This window comes from Arvicanthis niloticus, chromosome 16 (assembly GCF_011762505.2).
Source record: "Arvicanthis niloticus isolate mArvNil1 chromosome 16, mArvNil1.pat.X, whole genome shotgun sequence".
Classification (NCBI taxonomy): domain Eukaryota; kingdom Metazoa; phylum Chordata; class Mammalia; order Rodentia; family Muridae; genus Arvicanthis; species Arvicanthis niloticus.
In genome coordinates, this window is record NC_047673.1 from 24,243,689 (window position 1) to 24,265,797 (window position 22,109).

The window sequence follows — 22,109 nt, forward strand, 5'->3', positions numbered from 1 at the left end:
GAAGTGGTGACATTTGAGTTGCCCCTTGAAAGGGGAACAGAATTCTTCTCGGTAGAAATGGGAAGAGAAAGGGAACACAGGTGGAAGACAGAGGAAATAGTCTAAGAACTTATTCATGGAACAGTGAGACTGGACGGAAATGTTCTTGCAGTAAGATGAGCGAGGTGAGGCTGTTTGCACCAGAGCGCTAAGTGTCCATGCCTCCAGTCAGTATGAGTATCCAGAGGGACTGGAATAAGGAAAAGCTCCAGTAACAACAGAATCTTCAAAATGACTCAGACTCCAGCTCAGCAACTACCGAATGGGGCTTTAAGCAATATAGGAATATAGACAGGCAAATCATTTTAAAAATGGAAAATCCAATGAATAAATTAAATCAGTTGAAAGTTTTTGATGCTGTTAGGCATATGGTAAGGTGTGTCTCTGAGCTAAGTTGATAACAGTATAAGCCGACATGCAAAATTGATGATAAGCATTGAAAAGTCTTTCCTAAGTAGTCTATAAACATCTCTTTGTTTTAAATAAGCTGTTGTCTATTCTAACTTCATTATTTGATGGCTTCAGATTCAGGCCTCTGAAAGCTGTGTCAATTGTAGCTATGAATAGATTAGCACCTATTTTCTGAGAACTTGTTTCTGATTAATGACAATAATAGAGGTATTAACTTTGTACAGAAAACAAAATAAAGATTGTCCTCCACCCCTTTGTGCCCATTAGGATAGCTGTTATGACAACATTACAGATGAACACTCGCTGGTGAGGATGAGAAGAGACTGGAGCCTCTGTACTTTGTCACCAGGAGTCTGAAGTGCAGCTGCTATGGGAAAGTGCACAGACTGAGCCTAAGATCTGGAAATTCCATATCTGGGGGACCAAAGCCCTCAAATCAGAGAGTAAGAGCCCAAGCAGATATTTCTGCATCTTACAGCAGCATTATCCATAGCAGCAAAAGTAGGAGTGACCTGAATATCATGAACAGGGAAGCGGATTCAAAATTCCAGTTTTTAATGTGGTGTCCACATAAAACATGAGACAGTTCAGCATTAAAAAGAGAGTACTCTGAAACCCGCTACAGCACATACGGATGGTGAAGACACAACGCTCGGTGGAAATAAGCCAGTCACAAAAGGACAAGAGTTGTTCTGCTGCATATATGAGGAAGAGTCAGATCCATCAAGACAGAAAGTAGAGTGGTGTCTTCCGGGGATAGAGAGGAAAAGGGGGGAGGTGAAAAACTCCTGGAGATAAATTATAGTGATGGATGCACAATAGTGTAAGCATGCCATGCTACTAAAATACTTAACTAAAAATAGTTAATGTGGCAAAGATGGTGCTTTCACAACTAAAAACAATCTGCTCAAAGAATAGCAGCATTTCTCCAAATGCTAGACTTTCCAATAAAATCCATGCTCCAATGAAACCTCTGGGGTTCCCAGGAGCTTGGTGTGAACAACCCCTGAAATGGGAGGAAGACAGCAGATTGAGGAGGCACCCCAGCAGACATGTCTGAGCTGATGATGGAAGTGGAGCCTGGGTAACCTCAGTTCTGTCATTGGACAATGGGTACACCTACTCTGAGCTAACCCACGTCACCTTGAAGGGCACCAAGAAGTTCTACCTGCATAGTCCTCTCCCAAGAGTAAAGTCTAATGACACATTCTTAGGAAGCAGGGTAGTCATCAATTTCCTCTTTAGTAATGGCTATCATGCATTACACAGAGTACGTTCCCTGCAGCAACTTCTGATTTGGGGAAACCCCTCATCTCCCACGGTAACCCCAGGACCGACTAGACAGTGAAGGACCTCATCATCCAGTCCAGCTCAAAGGAAACATGCTGTTCTCCCTGCAGTCTAACCAAGAACTGACAAGACATTAAAAACAAGACAGGTCAGACAAAGGTATCTCAACTCCCTCCCCTCCCCCCAAAAAAAGTTATTAGTTCTCAGGGACACACTGGGGAAACTTTTCCTCTTCAGTTACTAAAACTAAATTTTATCTTGAAGTAAAAGTTGACACTATTGAGATGCCCAAATGTCCATGAGTACAGAGCAAAGGTGGACACAGCATTTCTGAATGCTAAGGTCAAGTACTCAAAATGCGGAGATGAGCTGATGATGGATCTTTACAAAACAGCACTAGGGATTTACTAACTATCCAAGTCTCTCGTGTACACTCTAGTATTTACAACTCAGAGAATTTTACTTCTCACTGGAATATAAACTATATGGAATAAATTTGGTCCAAAAATAATTGAGAGGAGAAAAAAATGTCTCTGGAAATTCAACATTTCTCAGAAGCACAAATGTCTGTCTATCTGAGGGTAAAACTTATCTTTTGTTTTCTTACAAAACACACAATGTGATTCCCTTCTTTTCTGTAACTGCTACGCCCAGTAAGAAACTTAACTGTATATGTATTATACCCAGAATTTTCATGCATTTATATAAGGCTGATGTTAATATCCATTCAGTAAGAGCCCTACATAGAGATGGTTTTTTCAGATCATTTAAGCTTATTCTAAACAAACCTAAGCACTGCTAAGTACTCAGGGCAGCTGAAGATCTCTGGACATCTGGTCAGCATATAAATTGTCACTGAAATGTAAAAACAGGTTTTGAAACAGGTTGTTTACAATTAGGAAAACCACCAGGAGGGAAATGAATGATAGTGAAGCAAAGGAGATTCCCTGAACGATGAAGGGATTACACTTGACAAGGGCAACAACCTGCCCCTAGCACATCTTCCGCTCTCATTTGCTGTAAATACATGGGGCCTGGGGAAGCACATCCTGGCATTTTATCCTCAGGGCTATTTAAGCTTTCCAGTCTTAGCTAATGCATTAAGACATATGGTAAAACTTTTACTAAATTCAGAGGGTTTATAGAACTCCCCAGAATGATCCAAACTCTCCCCTAGTGCTAGTAAAACACTCTTAACTCAAATATTAAAATGCACTTTTAAACCCTTTCTATTCTAAAGAACTGTTTCCCCAAATGACCTATCAGTTTCTTGTTTTAATAAACATAAATAAATACATATACAGTTTCTCTCCTCGACAGAAGGAAGTTGACTCTAGTATAGCTTTTTGACAGCAAGATTTATATGGCTTAAGAAAAAAGCAGTCACAAATGCTTAGGAAATTACATTTATATGTGTATTCATGAAATACAAGCAGCCAAGCAAAATCTGTTTGTATTTCTATTTTCCTAGTACAGCTTTTATTAAGAATAATTTTCTTCAATGCTAAGTGGAAAATCCCTGCAACGTTTTGTTTTGTTTGTTTTCCTAACACTGTAATAAGGTTAGTGCACTTTATTAAACAGTGATGGGAGGGGGGCATTAGAAAGAGTAAGTTCCATTTATCCCAAATATTTGATAAGCATGTTTATAATCTCCATGTATTAAAATATCTTCATTCACTATCATACAACACACACACTATATTGGCTTACAAAAATATGATGTAAAAATCTATATGATTCAGCTGTAGATGTTGTTCAACATCTGTATAGCTACTCCTTTTTGGAAATCCGTTTCTGCCTCGCACCACCACAATGCTTTGAAAACAAAAAAAAGCACAGCAGATCAAACAATAATTTGTTTCAATAACAGAAATTTAACTGAAAAGCCAATTAGTCTGCTTTTGGATGGACATAAATTCCTAACTACATGTCTCAGTTCATTCAGTGTGGGGAGAGGGAATGACTGAGAAGTCAAACCACTGTCGTGAATATGTCATTTATTCAAACTTCAGCTCAAAAGCAAACAACCTATGAAACTGCATGTTGCCTTCTAACCACACTAACAGTTTCGGTTTCAAAGGGACTATCCTGTTATATGGTTTTTATGTAGACACTGCTTCAGAGCTTATGGTAGATGGGGGAAGAGAGAGAGAGGAATGGGGAGACCTTTCTATCAGCTCAGCCCTAAGGCAAGTCTGTTGCCTGTGGAGTTTCTACACTAGTAAGCAACTTGTGGGAGACAGCACTGCAGCTGACTGCATAAGATCTGGAAACTGTCCCCCTGGGTATGAGATCACAAAATGACTTTGCTGTATTCCTTCCCCAGCCTAGCACCATGGCTCAAGCCTGCCCAGAACTGTCACACCCCAGGGGACTCCTGTGGTTAGATAAGGCCCTCTGCACCAGGAATCTTCCTAAATCTAACCAGGAAAGTGCATAGGCTGCTTGACCAGGACAAATCAGCCCTCATCCACTTTACTTTCCACTTGTCTGTGTCCTTTTGCCTGATGCTTTCTGAATGGAACTGTTAACTGAGACCACACAGCTGGGTGGATTCGTGACTTTTCAAACACACACACACACACACACACACACACACACACACACACAATTTTTCACCCAACATTCTAAGGACGATTTACTGAGCTCACCTTATACAATGTACCTTGTGAGTAAATTTCCAAAAGAAACTTAGTGAGCTATCATTTAGTCCTTAGGTAAGCCTTCCACTAAGATGTCATATATGCCTACTTTAAATTATGTAATGCTCAAGTCACCAAACATTCTGACGATAAAAATCTAGTCCAGTAACTTTATGACTTATTAAACTTCCCAATCCTATGCACAGAGATTATCAGTTCAGTTCTTCCAAAACCTCACTCCCTCCTAACAAACCCTGATTTCAACTGGGTATCCCCTTTGACTGCCAAATACAAGGGCAACACTATCTACATTCAGTAAAGCTTTTGCCTTAGAGGCACAAAATACCATACAATTTCTCCAAGCAACATGGATTTTCCATGTCCAAATAGGCTCTAGGTTCATGGAAGGACATTATCGCTGAGATCTGACATTTGTTTCTAGTTAAAAGCTGTTACTAACAGCATTGCCAACCTGGTACCGCACACACAGTCCCAGGTGTCACAGCTAACTACAAACGCCTCTAGGTTGATGCCCCAGGATGCATAGTAAATGATGTGAAACTCATATGGTTTGGGGTAAAGTCAAAAATCCTCCTTGAATTGCATATAATAAAACATATGAAAGCTGACCTCTGGTGTGACTTAAAGGTCTTATTTCAGATTCTGTAACAGAAGAGCATAAGGTGCACCACGGTGGTGTTGAGCTTTCATGCTCCCTGATAAGGCAGCTCCCAGCAGAGTATTCCCCATGTTATACAGTGACATCTATCAAGAGGAGCTGAGGAATCCCAACGTCACTCAGCTTCCTTCAGCGTCACTAGCAAGAGCCTCTGTCCACAGAGTGGTGCAATCCTAACAGGTCCCTGGCACACCAAACACATTGTTAACATAAAGGAACAGTGAATGAACTTGGCTCTTGCCAGTCACTAAACCTAAATCATTACGTATTAATTAGCAGCAGGGCACAAGCGTCACAATCGTAACCTAAAATGTACGTCTACTTGGCTATTACCTGACACACTTTGCGCCGCAGACAGTGTGTCATGATGCTGAGTTTTGTGAAAATTCAATTAATCCGACTATCCATTAAATGAATATACAGAAATCAAGAAAAAGAAGGCTATTAGCTGTGTTAGACTGTGTAATATGTAATCATGTTAATTTACAGTTTGAGAAGGAATCCCCGCTATGTGTTAGTAATTATATGGTGATCAGGAAAGGATACAGAGATTTAGGTCCTAGACATTATTTTGTGAATGGCAGAAACGCAATTCGACCTCAGACATGTAATTAGACTCTCAGCTAATTTCTCAAATCTGATAATTTGACACTCCTGAGGGAATACCCAGTGGTAAAATGGGAAAAGCCTGGGAAATCGATGGCTAAACTTCTCATCTGAGAGTCTTTAAGGCCTAGATTAAAAGTGCCCAATTACATTCATCTGTTCTGGTTTCCAGAGCAGAGAAAGCATCCACCAAACCAAAATACTGTGATCAAAATTCTTGACAGGATTCTCCCAAGAAAAGTCACTCTGGACTTCTCACATACACATAGAGACTAGCTACACATTCCACCTGTGTGTTGCGTATTAGTTAACCCAAAACTCTGTCAGTATCTGTAACAACACCTCACCCTGGCCTTTCTTCCTCCTTGGGCTCTCCACAAACAGCCCTTGACTCCTCAGTATCACATTCATAAAAAAAAAAAAAAAAAAAAGCTTGAAACCAAGCCTCGCTCAGGATTTCTCTCTCAGAGAAGCCCAATCACAGAGGGGAACTCACAAACAGCAGTGCCTAAACCACACAGCCAAGTTCAACAAACCAACACCTAAGAAAGCAACAGACACATTTCTTATCAACTTAGGGAGCCAAACCTCGAGGGATTCAAAAGTTTTAGACAGCCCAAGCGGAAGACCAAACTTGAGATTCTACCCGGAACAAAAAACCCAGAGAGTCAGGAATGTTGAGAAATCGCCCCAGCCGGTGGCACCTGCGAGACCACAACCCCTCACCCCACCCCAGGACCGCTCGGACCTGGGAGCGCCCGCGCCCCGCAGCCGTCGAAGGGGAGCCCCGAGGCCGCCCGGTGGGGATATCGAGGCACTTACCGCACCGCTTGCAAAGCACCCGGCTGACCTCCTTCTTGAGGTTGCGGCCAGTCTCCAGTGGGGGAAACGAGGCTCGGAAGGCGGGCGGCGCGCGGCCGCTGCTGTTGGCATCGGGCTCCATGAAGAAGATGTACCTGCTGTCCTCCTTGAGCCGCCCGCAGGACGGGAAGGCTGGGTGGCCCCAGGTGTCCAGGCGCACGGTGAGTAGCGAGTCCTTCTTCAAGCCCCCGGCTTTGACAGCCCACACCTGGTGCACCTTCACCAGATAGGGCACGGGGTGCCCGGGCTGATCGGTGCTGGTGGGTTCGGGGAACGCGGTGAGCAGGGTCCAGTTGGCAGCGGGCGGAGGGTCCTGTGAAGGTGGCGCGTCCTGGGCGGGCTGGTCCCGCGCCCCTGCCCCTGCCTCGCCTGCTGCCTTCCTGTCGAGTGCCCCCTGCTGCCGCCGCGGCGGGTGCACCTTTCCCTCGATCACCACCGCGGCGCGCCGGGCCAGCTCCTGCACCGAGCCCACGCTGGGCGGGGACGAGTAGCACACCGAGGCCCCCGCGGGAGCCGCCCGCTCGGCCGCCGCCCCCGGAGCCAGGGCCGCGGTCCCCAGCAGCAGCAACAGCAGCGGCAGCGGCGGCGGCAGTGGCAGCAGCGGAGGCGAGCGTCTGGCGGACCCGGGATGCGGGACGCTGGGGTTGGTACCCAGCGGGCGGCGCGGGGCGCGTCGCCATCTCATGGTGTGAGGTGCGTGCGGGCGCCTTGTCGGTGCGGACTCTAGCTGGCTGGCTCCAGCTGCCTCGCCTTGCCTGCCCCCACTCCTACCCTGACCCTCCTCCTTTTATTTATTTATTGGGGGATGGGGGTGGGTAGGAGAGTTGTTTATGAGGAGGAAGGGGAGATGGGTGGAACCACAGAAAAGCAAAGAGGCGAATTTTAAAAAAGGAAAGAAGAAGAAATAAAAAGCAGAAGGGAGAAAAAGCCTTTGCCACCGCCTTGGTTGCGGGAGTGACAGGTTCCCCCCGCGCCGCCGCGCCCCGAGCCCTGCTGTCGGGGATGCTGTCACCGGAGGAGGAGTGGAGGTGGATGCGCTGCTCGGCGGGGAACAGTCCTTTGTGTGGAGTGCTGCTGCGGCGGCTGCTGGGCTGCGAAAGCAGCGGGGACGAGAGCGCGGGGACAGAGCTCTGGAGGCGGAGTTGCGTGCCTGGAAATCGTTGGGTGGCCGCGGCGACAGCGCCCCGGTGCCTAGCCGGCCTGTTTACCTGTGCTGCGAACTCGCCCCGCGCGCTGCCTGCCTGCCTTTCCCCGTGCAGATCCGGAGCCCGGCCGGCTCGGCCCTCCCTCGGCTGGCTGTCTCCCTGACTGCTGCAATTGGGAGGACCGGCGGGCTGCTAGGCTGCAGTCCGAGTGGGCTGCGGAGCTGTACTGGGGAGTGAGAGGTGACGCTTCAGTGAGCAGGGACCTGTTAGCCGCTCTGGATGGCCAAACACAGGGAGGAGGCCAGGGTGGGACACAGGACGAGGGGGGGTCCTCGGTTAAGAAAAGTTTTGGATGAGCTGGTCACTTGGCAGTCAAAAGGGAGCAACATGTTCGTGGGAGACAGGCAGCAATTAAAATAACAACTTTAAAACACGCCTCCTCTCCTTGTCGCGCACAGGCGCTGTACACTTCAGGTATGACACATCTCTCTCTCCTTCGTGTTTGACACTTCAGTCTCACTATCGCTGCCTTTGCCTCTACTGAAAAATATGCTTCACCATTTCAGGACCTATGTAATGGTCCTACCCCCCCCCCCCCCCCCCCGTAAAAACATAGCCGAGTGAAGTGCTTACTCAGTAAGACCATTTTATACGTACTTTATGGCACTTTCTTTAAAGATCAAAGTTTCCGTGGGTGCTGGAACAAAAGGTACCAGGCACACCATATGTTTAATATTACTCCTGAGTTCTCCACCGGCCCTAACTCTTATACTGGAAGGCTTAAGAACCCAGTTCTAAAGCAAGAAGTCACCACATCTCGGGGATATATTTTCCAGCAATATCATACAAGAGAAAGAAAATATTGTAGCATGTCAAAGTAAATATTCCTTCTTAAGTATGCTATTTTATGGTTACGGTGGCAGAATAAAGAAGGGGTAAAGTCACTCGCTGAGCAATCGAGACAGATTATGAAAACAGAAGCTTTTGAAAGCTTTTGAACGTCTTTACTCTGGGATGCTACAAGTTGTTTCTTTCAAGTACAGCGTATTGGTTTTCCCGATTTCTTTGTTTTGTTCTGTTTTGTCTTGAGCTGAACACAGGGCCTCACACATATTAGACAGGGGCTCTACCACTGAGCGATACTCTCAGCCTTTTATGTTTTTTAAGCACCTTTTAATTTTAATACAGGGTCTTATTCAGTTACTGAGACACACTCAGTCAGGACTTGAACGTGCAGTGCCCCTACCTTGGCCTCCTGAATAGCCAAGATTACAGCCTGTGCTACCAAGCCCTAGTAGTCATGATTTTATATTTTAAGACCTCAGGGATTTTAAGTCAAGAAGTCTTTGGTCATTGGCACCCCATGGTTGGCTACCAAACTGTGATTCGTTCTCTCAAAGTCCTGCTCAGAAGGGCAGGATCCAGGTGCTCACTGTCCTCTAACCGGTGGTGATTCCTATCTTATAATCTGATGGAAGGAATGAAGAAAACCCACCACATAGCAGCATAGTGGTGCTGGTCTCTAATACATGTTCTCTTGGATTCTGGCTTCCTATTTACCGAAAGATGAGAATCCAAACCTACTAGTCTCCCCATATTGCTCTTAGGTCTAACCTATTGTGGTTTTGATCCTATGTCTTTTGAGGTTTTACTCTTACTTGCAACCTCCCTCCCTCTCCACTTCTCAGCTTCCAAGCAATCATCAAGTATCGAATGGCAGTCTGTTCCCAAAACTGTTGGTCAAACAGTATCTACCCATTTGCCCGAGTCTATGGTGGTTAGTATAAGGCTCTGCACAAGTGGTTTTTCTGCTAGTGGTGGGGATAGGGCAGGGTGGCTAACCTTTAATGCTCTCAGCAGAGATAGTTCACATCATAAAGAAGGCTGGAGAGATGGCTCTGCAGTTAAGAGCCTGGGGGCTTTCTCAGAAGACCAGAATTCAAGTCCTAGCACCTACATGGCTGGGCACAAATGTCTTTAACTCCAGTTCCTGGGGATCTGATGCCCCCTTGTGGCCATCACAGGCACCAGGCACACATGTGATGCACATAAATACACACACAGGCAAAACACCCATCCACATAAAATAATAAAAGAAAAAGAAGTCAGTCTCATTCTTCAGCAGACTGCCAGGGCTTGTACAAGGAAGGTGACTAGGTTCCAAGAGAGTGAGTGGCCTGAAGCTCACAAGCTCTCTCAAAGCCTGGGCTCAGACTTGGCAACTAATCCCATCACTTGTTATCATCACAAAGCCAGCACAGATTCTAGGCTACCTGCTCACATAAAGAAACTCGGATGCTGCATTGTTCAAAGGCTGAGAAACAAGAAGAAAGGACCATAGCCTCTTTCTGCAAGGACCCATCACTGATTTTAAACATCCTTTCTGATCCAAGTGTTTCACAGAGCCTTCTTATCAATAAATACTAAAGTCTCTGGATGAGCATTTCCCACAATGCACCTCATCTGCATTCACTGTGGGTTCTGCACCTTCACTTTTGATCATATTATTTTATGGAGCTCAGAAGCTTCAGGGGTTTTAGACCATCTTTTCAACTAGATGGTAAGTATATTAGAAAGCACAAGTCATCTGGTCTCATTCTCACTCAGTTGTGGACACATATTAAGCACTCAGTAAATGTCAGCTAATTAATCACGCACTGGTTTGGTAATGTGCCTACCACACGTTACCCCCAACACTCTCAGAGAAAAATGGAATCCCTGGCAATAAAAACAACAATAAAATGTTAAAGCCCCGACTTACAGAGTCATTAAATGCATAGATACCTCCTCTTGGTACTTTACAAAGCATTTTATCTATGATCAAACATAAGCTGCTCTGAAGAGGTGCTTTTAAAAATGCCTTTGCTGACTCCCACACCCCCCCTCCTCTCTCTCTGCTAAGTGGAAAGGGATAATTTGGATGGATATTTTCAGTGCAAAGGTGGGCCGCCTTAGAATAGTTCAGCCTAGAATTGTTTGCACATGTATTGAATTTCAGTTCTTATATTGGAGTCCTCATTACCCAGGTACCACCCAAGGAGAGGTGTTAACCTATTTTGACCTTTAAATCAAAAGAGGAATGATATTTCTAATATTGGTAGGACTGGGGTAAGCCCAAAGAATTTGCATTTATATCAAGGTCTTACTATTACTGCTTCTATTGGTAGAAAGGCCTCACTACAACCATTATAAGGAACCACAGGACCCAAGGAGATGGCACTGCTACCAAGACTGATGGCCATCTAAGTTAAATCCTGAGACCCACTTGGTAGGAGAGAACTGCCTGCCTCAAGTTGTCCTCTGCCTCCAACCTGAGCGGCCTATCGTGCATGCCCCCTCCCCCCAGATGGAACAAAAAACTACATGAGATTATAAAGAAAAAGAACCCCTATTAATAAAGATTAACACTTTATTGTCCACTGTTTAGCAAGGATAAACCTGCAAGCATCATGTTCAAATATGCAATGTCACGTCTTCATAATTCCCCCATCCAATTTTAATAAAGCAGTGATCACTGGCTCCTTGCTGACGGGGCTGCTGCAGATTATTCCACAGTTGAGGAGGTGTGGGTGAGCCACCACCTCTGGAAAGCAAGGATGCGGGGGCTTAGCTTTGAAGTTCAAAGTTGAAAAACGAAAAGAATGGATCAGAGGAGTCGTTACTGTGTTACTTGGAATATTATCTGTTTGACAAGGACAGAAGAGACAAAGTTATACAGGTAATTGTGAATATGGTTTGCTTGTTTCTTTGTTTGTTTGTTTTATTTTTTTTTTTTTTTTTTTTTTTTTTTTTTTTTTTTTTTTTTTTTTTTGGTTTAGAAATGTGAAGAGGAGTCAGCAATTGACTCCACAGTATAGCGGGGAGCAGAAATGGTTTTCCACCCTTAGCCCTCACTGCCCTATTAAATGCTTCTAAATGTTAACTGTAGAAAAGGGTAACAGGAAGCCCACAGAGGCGCTGCTATCTCCTTTATCATCATTGTCCAATAGCTTGCAGGAGAGCACCCCTCCAGCCATAAATCATGAGACAACTAGGCGGCAGGACTTGGAGTCCTGGATTGTACGGTCTCCAAAAGAACTCATGCATGCTTAACAGCCTGTATCACACAGATTCCAGGCCTGCTTGCAAAAGCACAGTGACAAGAAACCAGGCGAATGAGCCCAGGGGCCACCTGGGACTAGCAAGGTGACAGGATAATGCTCTATACTGGAACAGCTGGAAGATTAGGAGGACTCGAAAAAGACAACTCTGTCTGAGAGAACTGCCTTTTGTTCTTTGTATTACTAACTCTAACATCCTGGTCACCTCCATCTACCCAGCCAATACCTGTATGCATTCATTTGTTTAGTTATATTCTTTCTAGAAATCACAGTGCTAGAAAGGAATAAATACAGAGATGAGAAGCCTCCTGCCTTGAAAGGCCTAAAATTCTAGGGCCACTAAATTAATTTGATTGAGATGACTGAAATCCCATGGATTTCACATACTTGAGGATTTTCCCCAGTTGTTCTTCCATTATTCGTGGCATCCTAGAACTTATAGTAAGTATGAACGAGGACTTCCTTATCCGGAAAACCCAATAGATTCTAACCCATTTAGAGATGATTTACTCCAAGAAAGGCATATGTATTGAAGACTTGATTCCCAGCTAGCGACTCTCTTTTGGGAGATGGTGAAATGCAGGTGCTTAGACCTAACTGGAGAAAGTAGGACACTGGAGGTGGGCTTGGGGGATCCATCTCCTTCTCCCTTCTATCCTGTCTGATATAAAGTAAGTTGAGTCCAAGGATTTAGGGCTGAAGCCTTTGAAACAGTGAGCCAAAAGAGAGACAAGCAGTCACTGAACATTTATATCGACCAGAGAGTTTATGAATGGAACTGGCTGGGATTGGATCTCAGTTATGCTAATATTTTCACCTCTAGAGTTTTGTGGGAGTTTTCTCTGGGCCTGTCTCCCTGCTTATTAATTTATTTATTAATTGGTTGTGAGTTACTTAATTAGCTTACTTTTTTGAAACATGGTCTCTATAGTTCATGCTGGCCTCAGACTACTTACATAACCCAGGTTGGTATAGAACTCATAATCCTCTGACCTCTGCCTCCTGAGCCACCACACACAGACACATTTATTATTAAGCATAGCTCTTGATTTATTTCACAGGATGCTTAAGAGAATAAAGATAATTTAATATATATGAAAATTCCATGAGAGCACCAGCATTTTTATATAAAATACAATCTACGTAAACATTCATTTGCCCACAGCATTCTTCCAGTCCATGCAAGAGAAACGTGTTTTTGGAAATTGACTTCAAGTTGGTCTCATAAGCTCTGTTTAAATGCTTTTATTGCTGGAAGCTCATTTCTTCTAGTGGTGCTTATTCAATTATTACACATATTTAGCTAATTGAAAATACTTTTCTATAACAAGCTGTAAGATACTCATTAAAGACCTGATCGTAAAATTCAACCCATGGTTCTGTTGTGTGCCAGTATTATGTCACTATGCTTTATACCCAGCCAGCCATGATCATTGTTCTGGTCCCAGCCCTGGTCTCTCCCTTGTATTGGCTGAATTAATGATCTTTATAAAGAATAGTATTGAATTTATATTTATGTTGCTGTTACTATCATGCATGTATAGAGATATACATCTGTTTTCTGTCCAAGGATGTAGAAACCTAGGAAGAAAACTGACAAAAAAAAATGGAACATGAAGAACATCATGGGAGTTCAAAGGACTCATCCATGGAAGAAGCCTATGAGGTCAGGTCATTTTGCAGAACGGTGATGAACATAAATGTACAGACAATGAATGTTGCAGTAAAACTGAGGGAAATGTGGAACTCAGTGTGTTGGATGACTTCTTTCCTATTGTGGTTTGAAGGAACACACCAAATGTGTCTTATGAGACAGTACTGCAAGTGGGGATGTCACTGCACTCTTCGGTAACGTGGAGGATCTGTGTCCACATGGCAGTGTCCCTTAAGAAAGACAATAGAAGAGATGGAAATGCAGTTGAGCCCCTCTGCAGTATTGCCCCTCTGGTGAAAATTACCAGCTGTTGCCATGGTACACTTGGGGAGAGCTGCTATGAAAGATGGATTTCAGGTTAAGACAGTGCAGTTACTCCATGGAAACTAATGAAAGTAACCACACCCTTCTTGATACCCTCTTCAATAGTTTGTGACTATTAATGGCATTGTAATATACTTAACTGATAAAGCATAACACTTGGAAAGATACAGCATTGCTGTGGTTATTCCTTTTGCAGTGGCCTTGAAGAGATGCTGTATTTATCACTTGCCCCTGAGCACACATCTTTTCATTGCTTTGGTATTATTGAGCACTGTCAGTAGACAGCAACCAACACAATAAACATGGAACTTACTAAAGATCTGCGCACATAAACGTATTTCCTCTCAAAACTGACTTCAAAACCACACTTTCCATGGCTACTCGAGTGTTATGAATACCCATTTTATTTATTTCTAGAACAGTTCTATAAAGCTTACTGGTTTTACTTACAAATTCACCAGTGTTGACCAAAGAAAGGGAGTGACAGCTAAGCCTATGTTAGGATTCCTCTGTCATAATGGAATTCATTTCATAGTTTTAAAACTCTATACATATCCACAAAAATTAATAAAAACTTAATTTAAAAAACTTGGGAAAACTTGTAAGAAAATAAAGAACTGTATTTGCCATGAAATGGTCTCTAACCCTTTACAGTACATGTATCCTTACTGAGTCCAAGGCAAGGAAGAAAGGAGATCATGAATCAGGAGTCCCGAAGGTGGAATCCTGACATTTGGGTTTTGACAGTTTGACAATTTTCTGATTATTTTGCCATGAAAGAGTTCAGCATCGCCCTGTTCCTGAAAGCTCTGGAATGCAGACAGCACTCGCAACTACATGGAGAGAAAACAAATGGACTTTTAGAACTCAGGCAGAATTTGAATCCAATCCCATTTCAGTTTTTCCATGAGTTTGACACCTCCGATGGTGTAAGCCGCCTTGCCTCTGGCTGTATAGCTTCTTGCACTCATGAGCCACAGACACTGTTACTACCTTGAATGCCTTAAACATAACTGTGCAAACGTGCTATCTATGTTATGCTGACTACTCTGAGCGTTTCAGTCAGTGACACAATATATTTTACTACATCAAGATATTATACTATATCAAGAAGAACATTGATGTGTCAGAGCCTGGAAATCAAGAATATGTAATAGACAATACCCTGCCCTATGGGGAAGTACCACAGCAGTTTTTACTCTCTGTCTTTATGAACATAATATAAATATATTGTAAATATAAATCTTCTGTCCCAACATAGGATACTGTCATAGCTTGTCATGAACTTTCCCTACTAGGTTATACCTCAAACCACACAGATATACACACAATGCTGGGTCTAGAAAGGTTGATGGATATATAGTTTTAAGTTTCCACGTTTATGGATGTTTAGGAAATAAAGGGGGCTGAGGGGAGTTGATTGGCTTTCTGAAGGTCATCATGCTGGCTGTGTGTGGATGGGGGTTTGAAGCTCATGCTCTGGCTTCCCAGTTCAGTGCTTTGCACATGACAGGATAGACATAACTCATGAAATCTTAACTGGAAACCCTGTTTCAAGCTTCCCTCAAGAAGCTGCAAACATAGACTTTCTTTTCAAAAACTATTCCTGGAAATGGTGGGATTTATCACCTTAATGCTCCTAAATGCTGAGTTCTCAGCAGACAATGGTAGTTTTTCCAGTACGGAGTTTTCCTGTGAGATGAGCCAAGTCAGCAACAAACTATCATCCTGTAGACTCTCCTGCATCTTCCTCTGTTCCTGGTATACTACTAAATTCTTTTTTTTTTTAAGCAGCAACATTTTTCTTATTGTTTCTATTTACTGAGTCACTCACTTCTCTATACCAAATTGTGTCATGATAATGTTAAAGGTGTTTGTTGTGTAGCAAACTTTTCCTGGGGAGATATAATACACACACACACACACACAGACAGACACACACACACACAAACACACAGACACACACACACACAAACACACACACAGACACACACACACACACAGACAGACACACAGACACACACAGACAGACACACACACAAACACACACACATACACACAGACACACACACCTATATACCTGCCCCCCCCCAAAGAAAGTCCACAACAGACCAAAGTAACAATTGCACCATCATCCTCTTTGGTGAGCCAGTAAGTTTTTTATTGAGGTTACTAACAAGAGTACATGTGAGGAGTTACATACAAGGAACAGAACACAAAAGCAACTTAATCACCAGAGACCCCACCCCAATATGAGTGATGACTCTCACAACCCCGAAACCCTGGAGTGTGCCAAGCTTGCTTGCACCTCCACCATCTGAATATCTTTTTCTGTTGTGTGGCAGGTCAGAGTCTCTACCGCCATCAACTCTTTACTCTCCTTTTTTTACTCTTAAGTTTTTTAAGTTTTATACTCTCAGAAATCTTCAGTCTTTTGTTCTCCTGGCCATGGGACGTTTCACTTAACCTCGAGTCTGGAGGGAATGCCATAGTGTGATTTTTGAGGAACATGCATACAGCGGAAATTCCAATATCTTTTCCTAAAAGGAAGAAGAGGTGTTTCCTGGCGTTCAAAGATAACACCAGGATGGGACATCAAAATATTCAGATATAAATATAGATAGTTAGAGATGGTATAGATGTGAGCTATAACAGATGTTGATTTTTCTAAGTCTTAAGATCCAAGTAAAATTATGAGGCTTAGTCCCAAACAAGAATTAAAAAAAAAAAAAAAACATATTATCTGCTTATCTTAGTTAGGGTTTCTATGGCTGTAATGAAGCACTATACCAAAAAACCAAGTTGAGGAGGAAAGGGTGTGTTTGGCTTACAGTTCCATATCACTGTTCATTATCATAGGCACTCACACAGGGCAGGAACCTGGAGGAAGGAGCTGATGCAGAGGCCATGGAGGAGTGCTGCTTACTGGTTTGCTCATCATGGTTTGCTCAGCCTGCTTTCTTATAGAACCCAGGACCACCAGCCCAGGGATGGAACCACTGACAATGGTCTGGAATCTTCCCCATCAATCACTGATTCAAAAAACAACCTAAAGCTGTATCTTATGGAGGCGTTCTCATAATTAAGGTTCTTCCCTTTCAGATAGCTCGAGTTTGTGTGTCAAGTTGACATGTCACTGGCCAGAACACTGTTTAACTGAGAACTATATCCCTAGGTGACAGAAACAGAGCTGGGAATACCATAGAGCTGAATTTCTAAAGTGGCGGTAATGTGCCCTCTGATTTCACAAGGACAAAAATGTGGTCTCTGGCCAGCTGGCTTGTCACTATAGGACATGTGTCACAATCCTTCTCAGGCCAAATTAATCCTGCCCTTTCTTTATAACATTACCTTTTGACTGTGTTCTCAATTAGAATGTACACTAGACAGTAATATAGATTGTATTATGATAATATATAGAACTAAACATACATTTGTAGCCAATATTACTGAACCTAGATTCAGCCTCAATCCCCTCTAACTGCATGGCCTTTGGCAAGTTATATAACCTCTTTATATTTTGGCTTTATTACCTATAAAATGTTAGAAACATGAATTAGTTTTTAAAGTTAAAATGATTAAGATGCATGATACATTTAGAAAAGTTTATACACTGCCTACCGTATATAGGGTATAATCCATATATATTAGTGGGATTTTACTCTTATTTTTGAGTACAAAGACAACTGTCTAAGAATTACATTTTGTGTATGTGTACCACAAAAGAAAGTAATAAATGTTTGAGTATATCAAGCAATAAATGAAGGTCACATTAAAGGCTTTTAGAGGTTTAAAGCTGCAAAGCGTTGCTATTGCCACATGGTTCTTGCTGTTACATAATTTAGCCAATTTTATATAATTAACTAGCAAATAAAATACCTTACTGCTCAATTGCCATTTACGTTTTCATTTGAAAATGTCTTGCACATTATGATGTATATTGCTCATATCTACCACCTCCATTTCTCCTCTTCAATACCCTGTCCCCCAGCACATCTCCTCGATTTCATGTCTCCTTTTTTGTTTCTATAATCCATCATCTCCAATTAGGGTTGCCTATATATGGATAAATATGGGGCCATCATTGGTGCATGGGCAACTTCCCACTGGCTATACTCCCAAAAGAGTAGCTCACTCTTCCATAGAAGTCATCTGCTGCTAATGGACACAGTAGCTAAGGGTGGAGCCTTGAATGACCCTCCCTGTCCATTTGGGAGTTTTAACTGGCTTGATCTTGTATACTTAATTACAGTTAGTATGGGCTATTGTGGGAATGTCTATGTCATGTCTAGAAAACTGCATATCATAGCCCTGCTCCAGACCCTCTGGCTCTTAGTCTTTATGTCCCCTCTTCTGGGATATTTCCTAAGTAGAAGGATTATATATATATATATATATATATATATATATATATATATATATATATGGATTTATCATCTTCAGTATTCATAATCAACTATTCTCAGTATTTTGACCAGATATGTTCTCAGCATTAATCACTGCATAAAGAAGCTTCTCTGATCAAGGTTGAGAGCAACATAGATCTATAAATATAAACATAAACACTTAGAAGACAGTTTGCCAACTTGAATATTTAGCAAAACAGTAACAGTGGCTTCCTTTCCAGGACCTATAACCTTTGCAGACGTGTTTACAGTTTCAGACATTTATTCAGCCTCAAATCCAATCAGAAAGTGATTGGTTACCACCACAACAGTCATGTACAGTTGAACAAGTGACACATCTCACCTGCTTGGTTGGTTATAGGAGCCAACACTGGGTAAGACCACTGATGTCTTTTCCTTCCCCAGCAGTCTATATAGTGATTTCTGGCATTGGGAAAGAATCTCAGACTGGAGGGAGTTTCCTGGTAAACTCCAAGTCAACTGCTCTATTTCCTACAATTGCAGTGAGTGGTGTCTTTAGCATTAGGGTCTTACTCTCTAGTTATGATGAACAACCAAGAGAAATGGCACTGTTTTGTGTACCCCCGTAGCCTCTCTGTCCAACAAGTAATAGAGAAATAACACATACCTGGCATTAAGATTCTTATTTTAAAACCCATGTCTTCTTAAACACATGTTTTAATATTGGTAATAATTAAATCCAAATAGACTTGAGCCCAGAACATTAATTTTTCAGAGAATGAAGGGTTACACCAAATCCTTAGCCTCAGAATGCAACCTGTCCCACAATAAATTAGAATCCAAATAAAAACTTGATCTATACCCAATTTTAAACTCCCCTGGTGTTATAATTCAGGACTGACGTGTCGAGAAGAGAGAACCATTTATTTCCCTTCCTTTTTCCTTCTCTTTTGTTTCCTGCCTCTTTTGTTCCTTTACTCTGACAGGGTGGAGAAAGAAGAAATAAAGGGGAAGGTATAGTCATTTAGAGCCAGAGGTGGAGGTTACTCTGAAATTGAGCTGTTCCTGATTAATAATACCTGACCATCAGTGAGTTGTTGGCCGGATATGTCTGTAAGACACACAGTGCTTTCTGAGGCACTTTGTAAGTACTCTACACTTCATGGTTCTGGTGTTTACTTACATCCTGAAACAATCCCTGAATGGTAGCTCTCCTCCCATCCCAACCAGTGAGATACTTTTCTCGTACCCCAGCAAGACACTTTTGGGGGCCAGGCACTTGGAAGGTAGAACTAACATTTCACAGCCTTCTCTCAGGCAACTCCAACATCCACTCCAGGCCACATGAAAAAGACAAGCTTGCTCCTGGATGCCTGCTCATTCTGCTCTGTCATTGTGGCTGCCTTGGCCTTCAGAATTATTCAGAGAATGTTGCCGTCCCCAATTCAAGTATGCCTCAAACATCCAGGAGCATGTGTGTACCCTCTTGAGATCTTTCTCACGAGTTTATATTCCTTGACAGGCTCAGCAAAAGTATAATGAAGTCCATTCTGTAGCTGGTCTGTGCTGAAGACAGACATGCTACTTTCTTTTCAAAGTACCCTCACCAAACCTGTGTGATCCAGGGGAAATCAAGAATCCCTCTTTGAGGTTCCTAGTCTCATTAATAAAAGAATTTAACGATGGGCTCAAACGGAAGCACAGGGACAATTTTACTCTACTTTTAAAGGAAAACCTCAAGGCAGGCAAGCTGTAAAATAGCAGAAGCAGCCAGAAGGCAGTGAAGCAGAGGGGAGAAGGAAAAAAGGCTATGCCATTTAGGCTGGCATGGAGAGCAGACACACTGTGGATAGGCAGCCACACTGCGGGCAAGAGAGCTTTAGAGAAAGGGTAAGAAAGCCCACAGTTCTGGCATAAGAGCAACCCAAAGATCTGAGAAAGGCATGCTTAGAACATGTTCAGAAAGAAGATACGGAAACGTCACACTTTTCTGGATAACTCAGGGAAAACAAGCAAACTTATGACCCAGGATGGTTCAGTCTGCTGTCTTCTCCATTAGATGCAGCAGTTCTGAGACAGTAAAGTATAATACCTCATCAAAGGACTAGTTAGTTATGCTGCCTGCATCTTTAACATGGCTTAAGGTGAGCCAACCTTCCTAGTGGTGGCTTCTTAGCCAAAGTGACTGACATAGTCATACTGGAATGTTAGGTCTTCACCCAGGTCAAAGATTTTCCTTAACAGTCCATTACTAGTGTTCTAACACTAGTACCCATGTTAAAAAACAAAAAACAAACAAACAAAAAAAAAACAAACCCAGGCATGGTCACACCTATAGGCACGGTGCACACATGTGCACACCTATATCTCCAGTGCCATGAGAGACAAGGGGATATATGTAAATTCATCAAACCACCCAGCTATGCACCAACAACTGACCAAAGTATGATTTTGCTGAAGTACAACTTGGTGACACTAATAAGTTTATTGGGGTTTCCAGCAAAGCAAAGTGAAGGGTTAGTTATAGGAGTGTTACAGATACATCATTGCAAAGTCTCATCCCATCATGAATGACAACCTCAAGGAATCTGCATCATAGAGTTCTGCTTTCAATCAACCTTTTACTTCTTTCTATAGACTATCGTCTCCCAAGATCACTTGCAGCTGGGCAGTGGAGTAATAGCTGTAATGGCAGCAGAGGGTCTCCTCACTTTCCCTACCCTTGGCTGCCACTCTGTTGACTTGCTCCATCTAGTACCCATCACCATGGGGCAAAGTCCAAGATGGCATCTTGTTTTGACCAAGGGAAAAAGCACCCTACAACAGCATCCTAGGTTCAATGAGAGAATCTATCTCAAAGGAATAAGGTAGAGAATGCTAGAACAGGACACCAGAACCACACACATGCACCATGTGTACAGTGACACCTGCACCACATGTCCCCCAAAGTAAACTAGAGAAATCATTTGTGCATACAGGATTGAAAATATCTCTAGTATATCCCCAGTGATAAGATTGCTGGATTGTAAAGTTCATCTTTTCCTGAAAGTTGAATAGTAATTTCCACAATTTACCCTCCCGCCAAGACTTTCCTCACCAGAATTATGTTTTGTCTTTCTTGATAATTGCTAAAGACATTTGCATTCCCACCTTTATTGCAATGCAATTCACATTAGGCAAGATATATATATTCAACCCACATGAACATTTTTAAATAAATGTGTAAAAATAATTTTTAAATATTGAGTGTTTTTCTTTTCCAGTCCCAGCCCCTGGAATGACAACTCAAGAGACTAATTAGTCATTATTAAATGCCTAGGCCATAAACGCTGGCTCATTCCTTGACTAACCCTTAACTAATTCAACTACTTAATCTATTTAATGTCTACCACTTGGTTAGTTACCTCTCCTTCAGTCCTGGCTGTTTCTTCCTTCTCGTCTCCTCAGCTTCTCCTTCAGTGTCCTTCCGAGTTCCTTCTGAGTTCCTCTACCTGCTGGTTTATGTCTATCTCCTCAGTCTCTCTCTCTCTCTCTCTCTCTCTCTCTCTCTCTCTCTCTCTCTCTCTCTCTCATTTGCTCTCTCTCCCTCCCTCCATCCCTCCCTCCCCCCTCTCTCTCCATCTCTCATCTCATCCCCTGTGGCATTCTTTTCCTTTATCTCTTACTATTTCCCAGAATCCTCTCTCTTCCTGCCAATGTCCCACCTCCTGTTTCCTGCCTCAGCTCATTGGTCATTGGCTTTTTTATTGACAGGTGGTACTTCTCTCTACTTGAATGGATAAAAATGTGTTATGTAAATGATGAAATACCTAAGAGCATAAAAAGGATAAAATCTTGGTCTGTTTATGAAACAACATAGGCGTTATTTTCTGGAGAGAGATGAACAAGCACCTCTCACATCTCTCCACCCACAGCAGATTCAAGTGATGGTTCCACCTGAGACTAGCTTGGTGCACTGCCGACTTTGTTATGCATACTCACAGGAGCA

General features: G+C 42.8%; 1 protein-coding gene across 1 annotated transcript; it reads right to left on the reverse strand.

The window, feature by feature from the left end:
- Positions 1–6,277: 6,277 nt before the first annotated feature.
- On the reverse strand, positions 6,278–7,308 carry LOC143433756 (uncharacterized). The gene has a single exon (XM_076913789.1). The coding sequence runs from the start codon at positions 7,214–7,216 to the stop codon at positions 6,278–6,280; it is 939 nt and encodes a 312-aa protein (XP_076769904.1). The 5' UTR covers positions 7,217–7,308.
- Positions 7,309–22,109: the final 14,801 nt, after the last annotated feature.

What these genes read in the sequence shown, in the direction of transcription:
- LOC143433756 (XM_076913789.1), bottom strand. Translation starts at nt 7,216, where the DNA reads ATGAGATGGCGACGCGCCCCGCGCCGCCCGCTGGGTACCAACCCCAGC.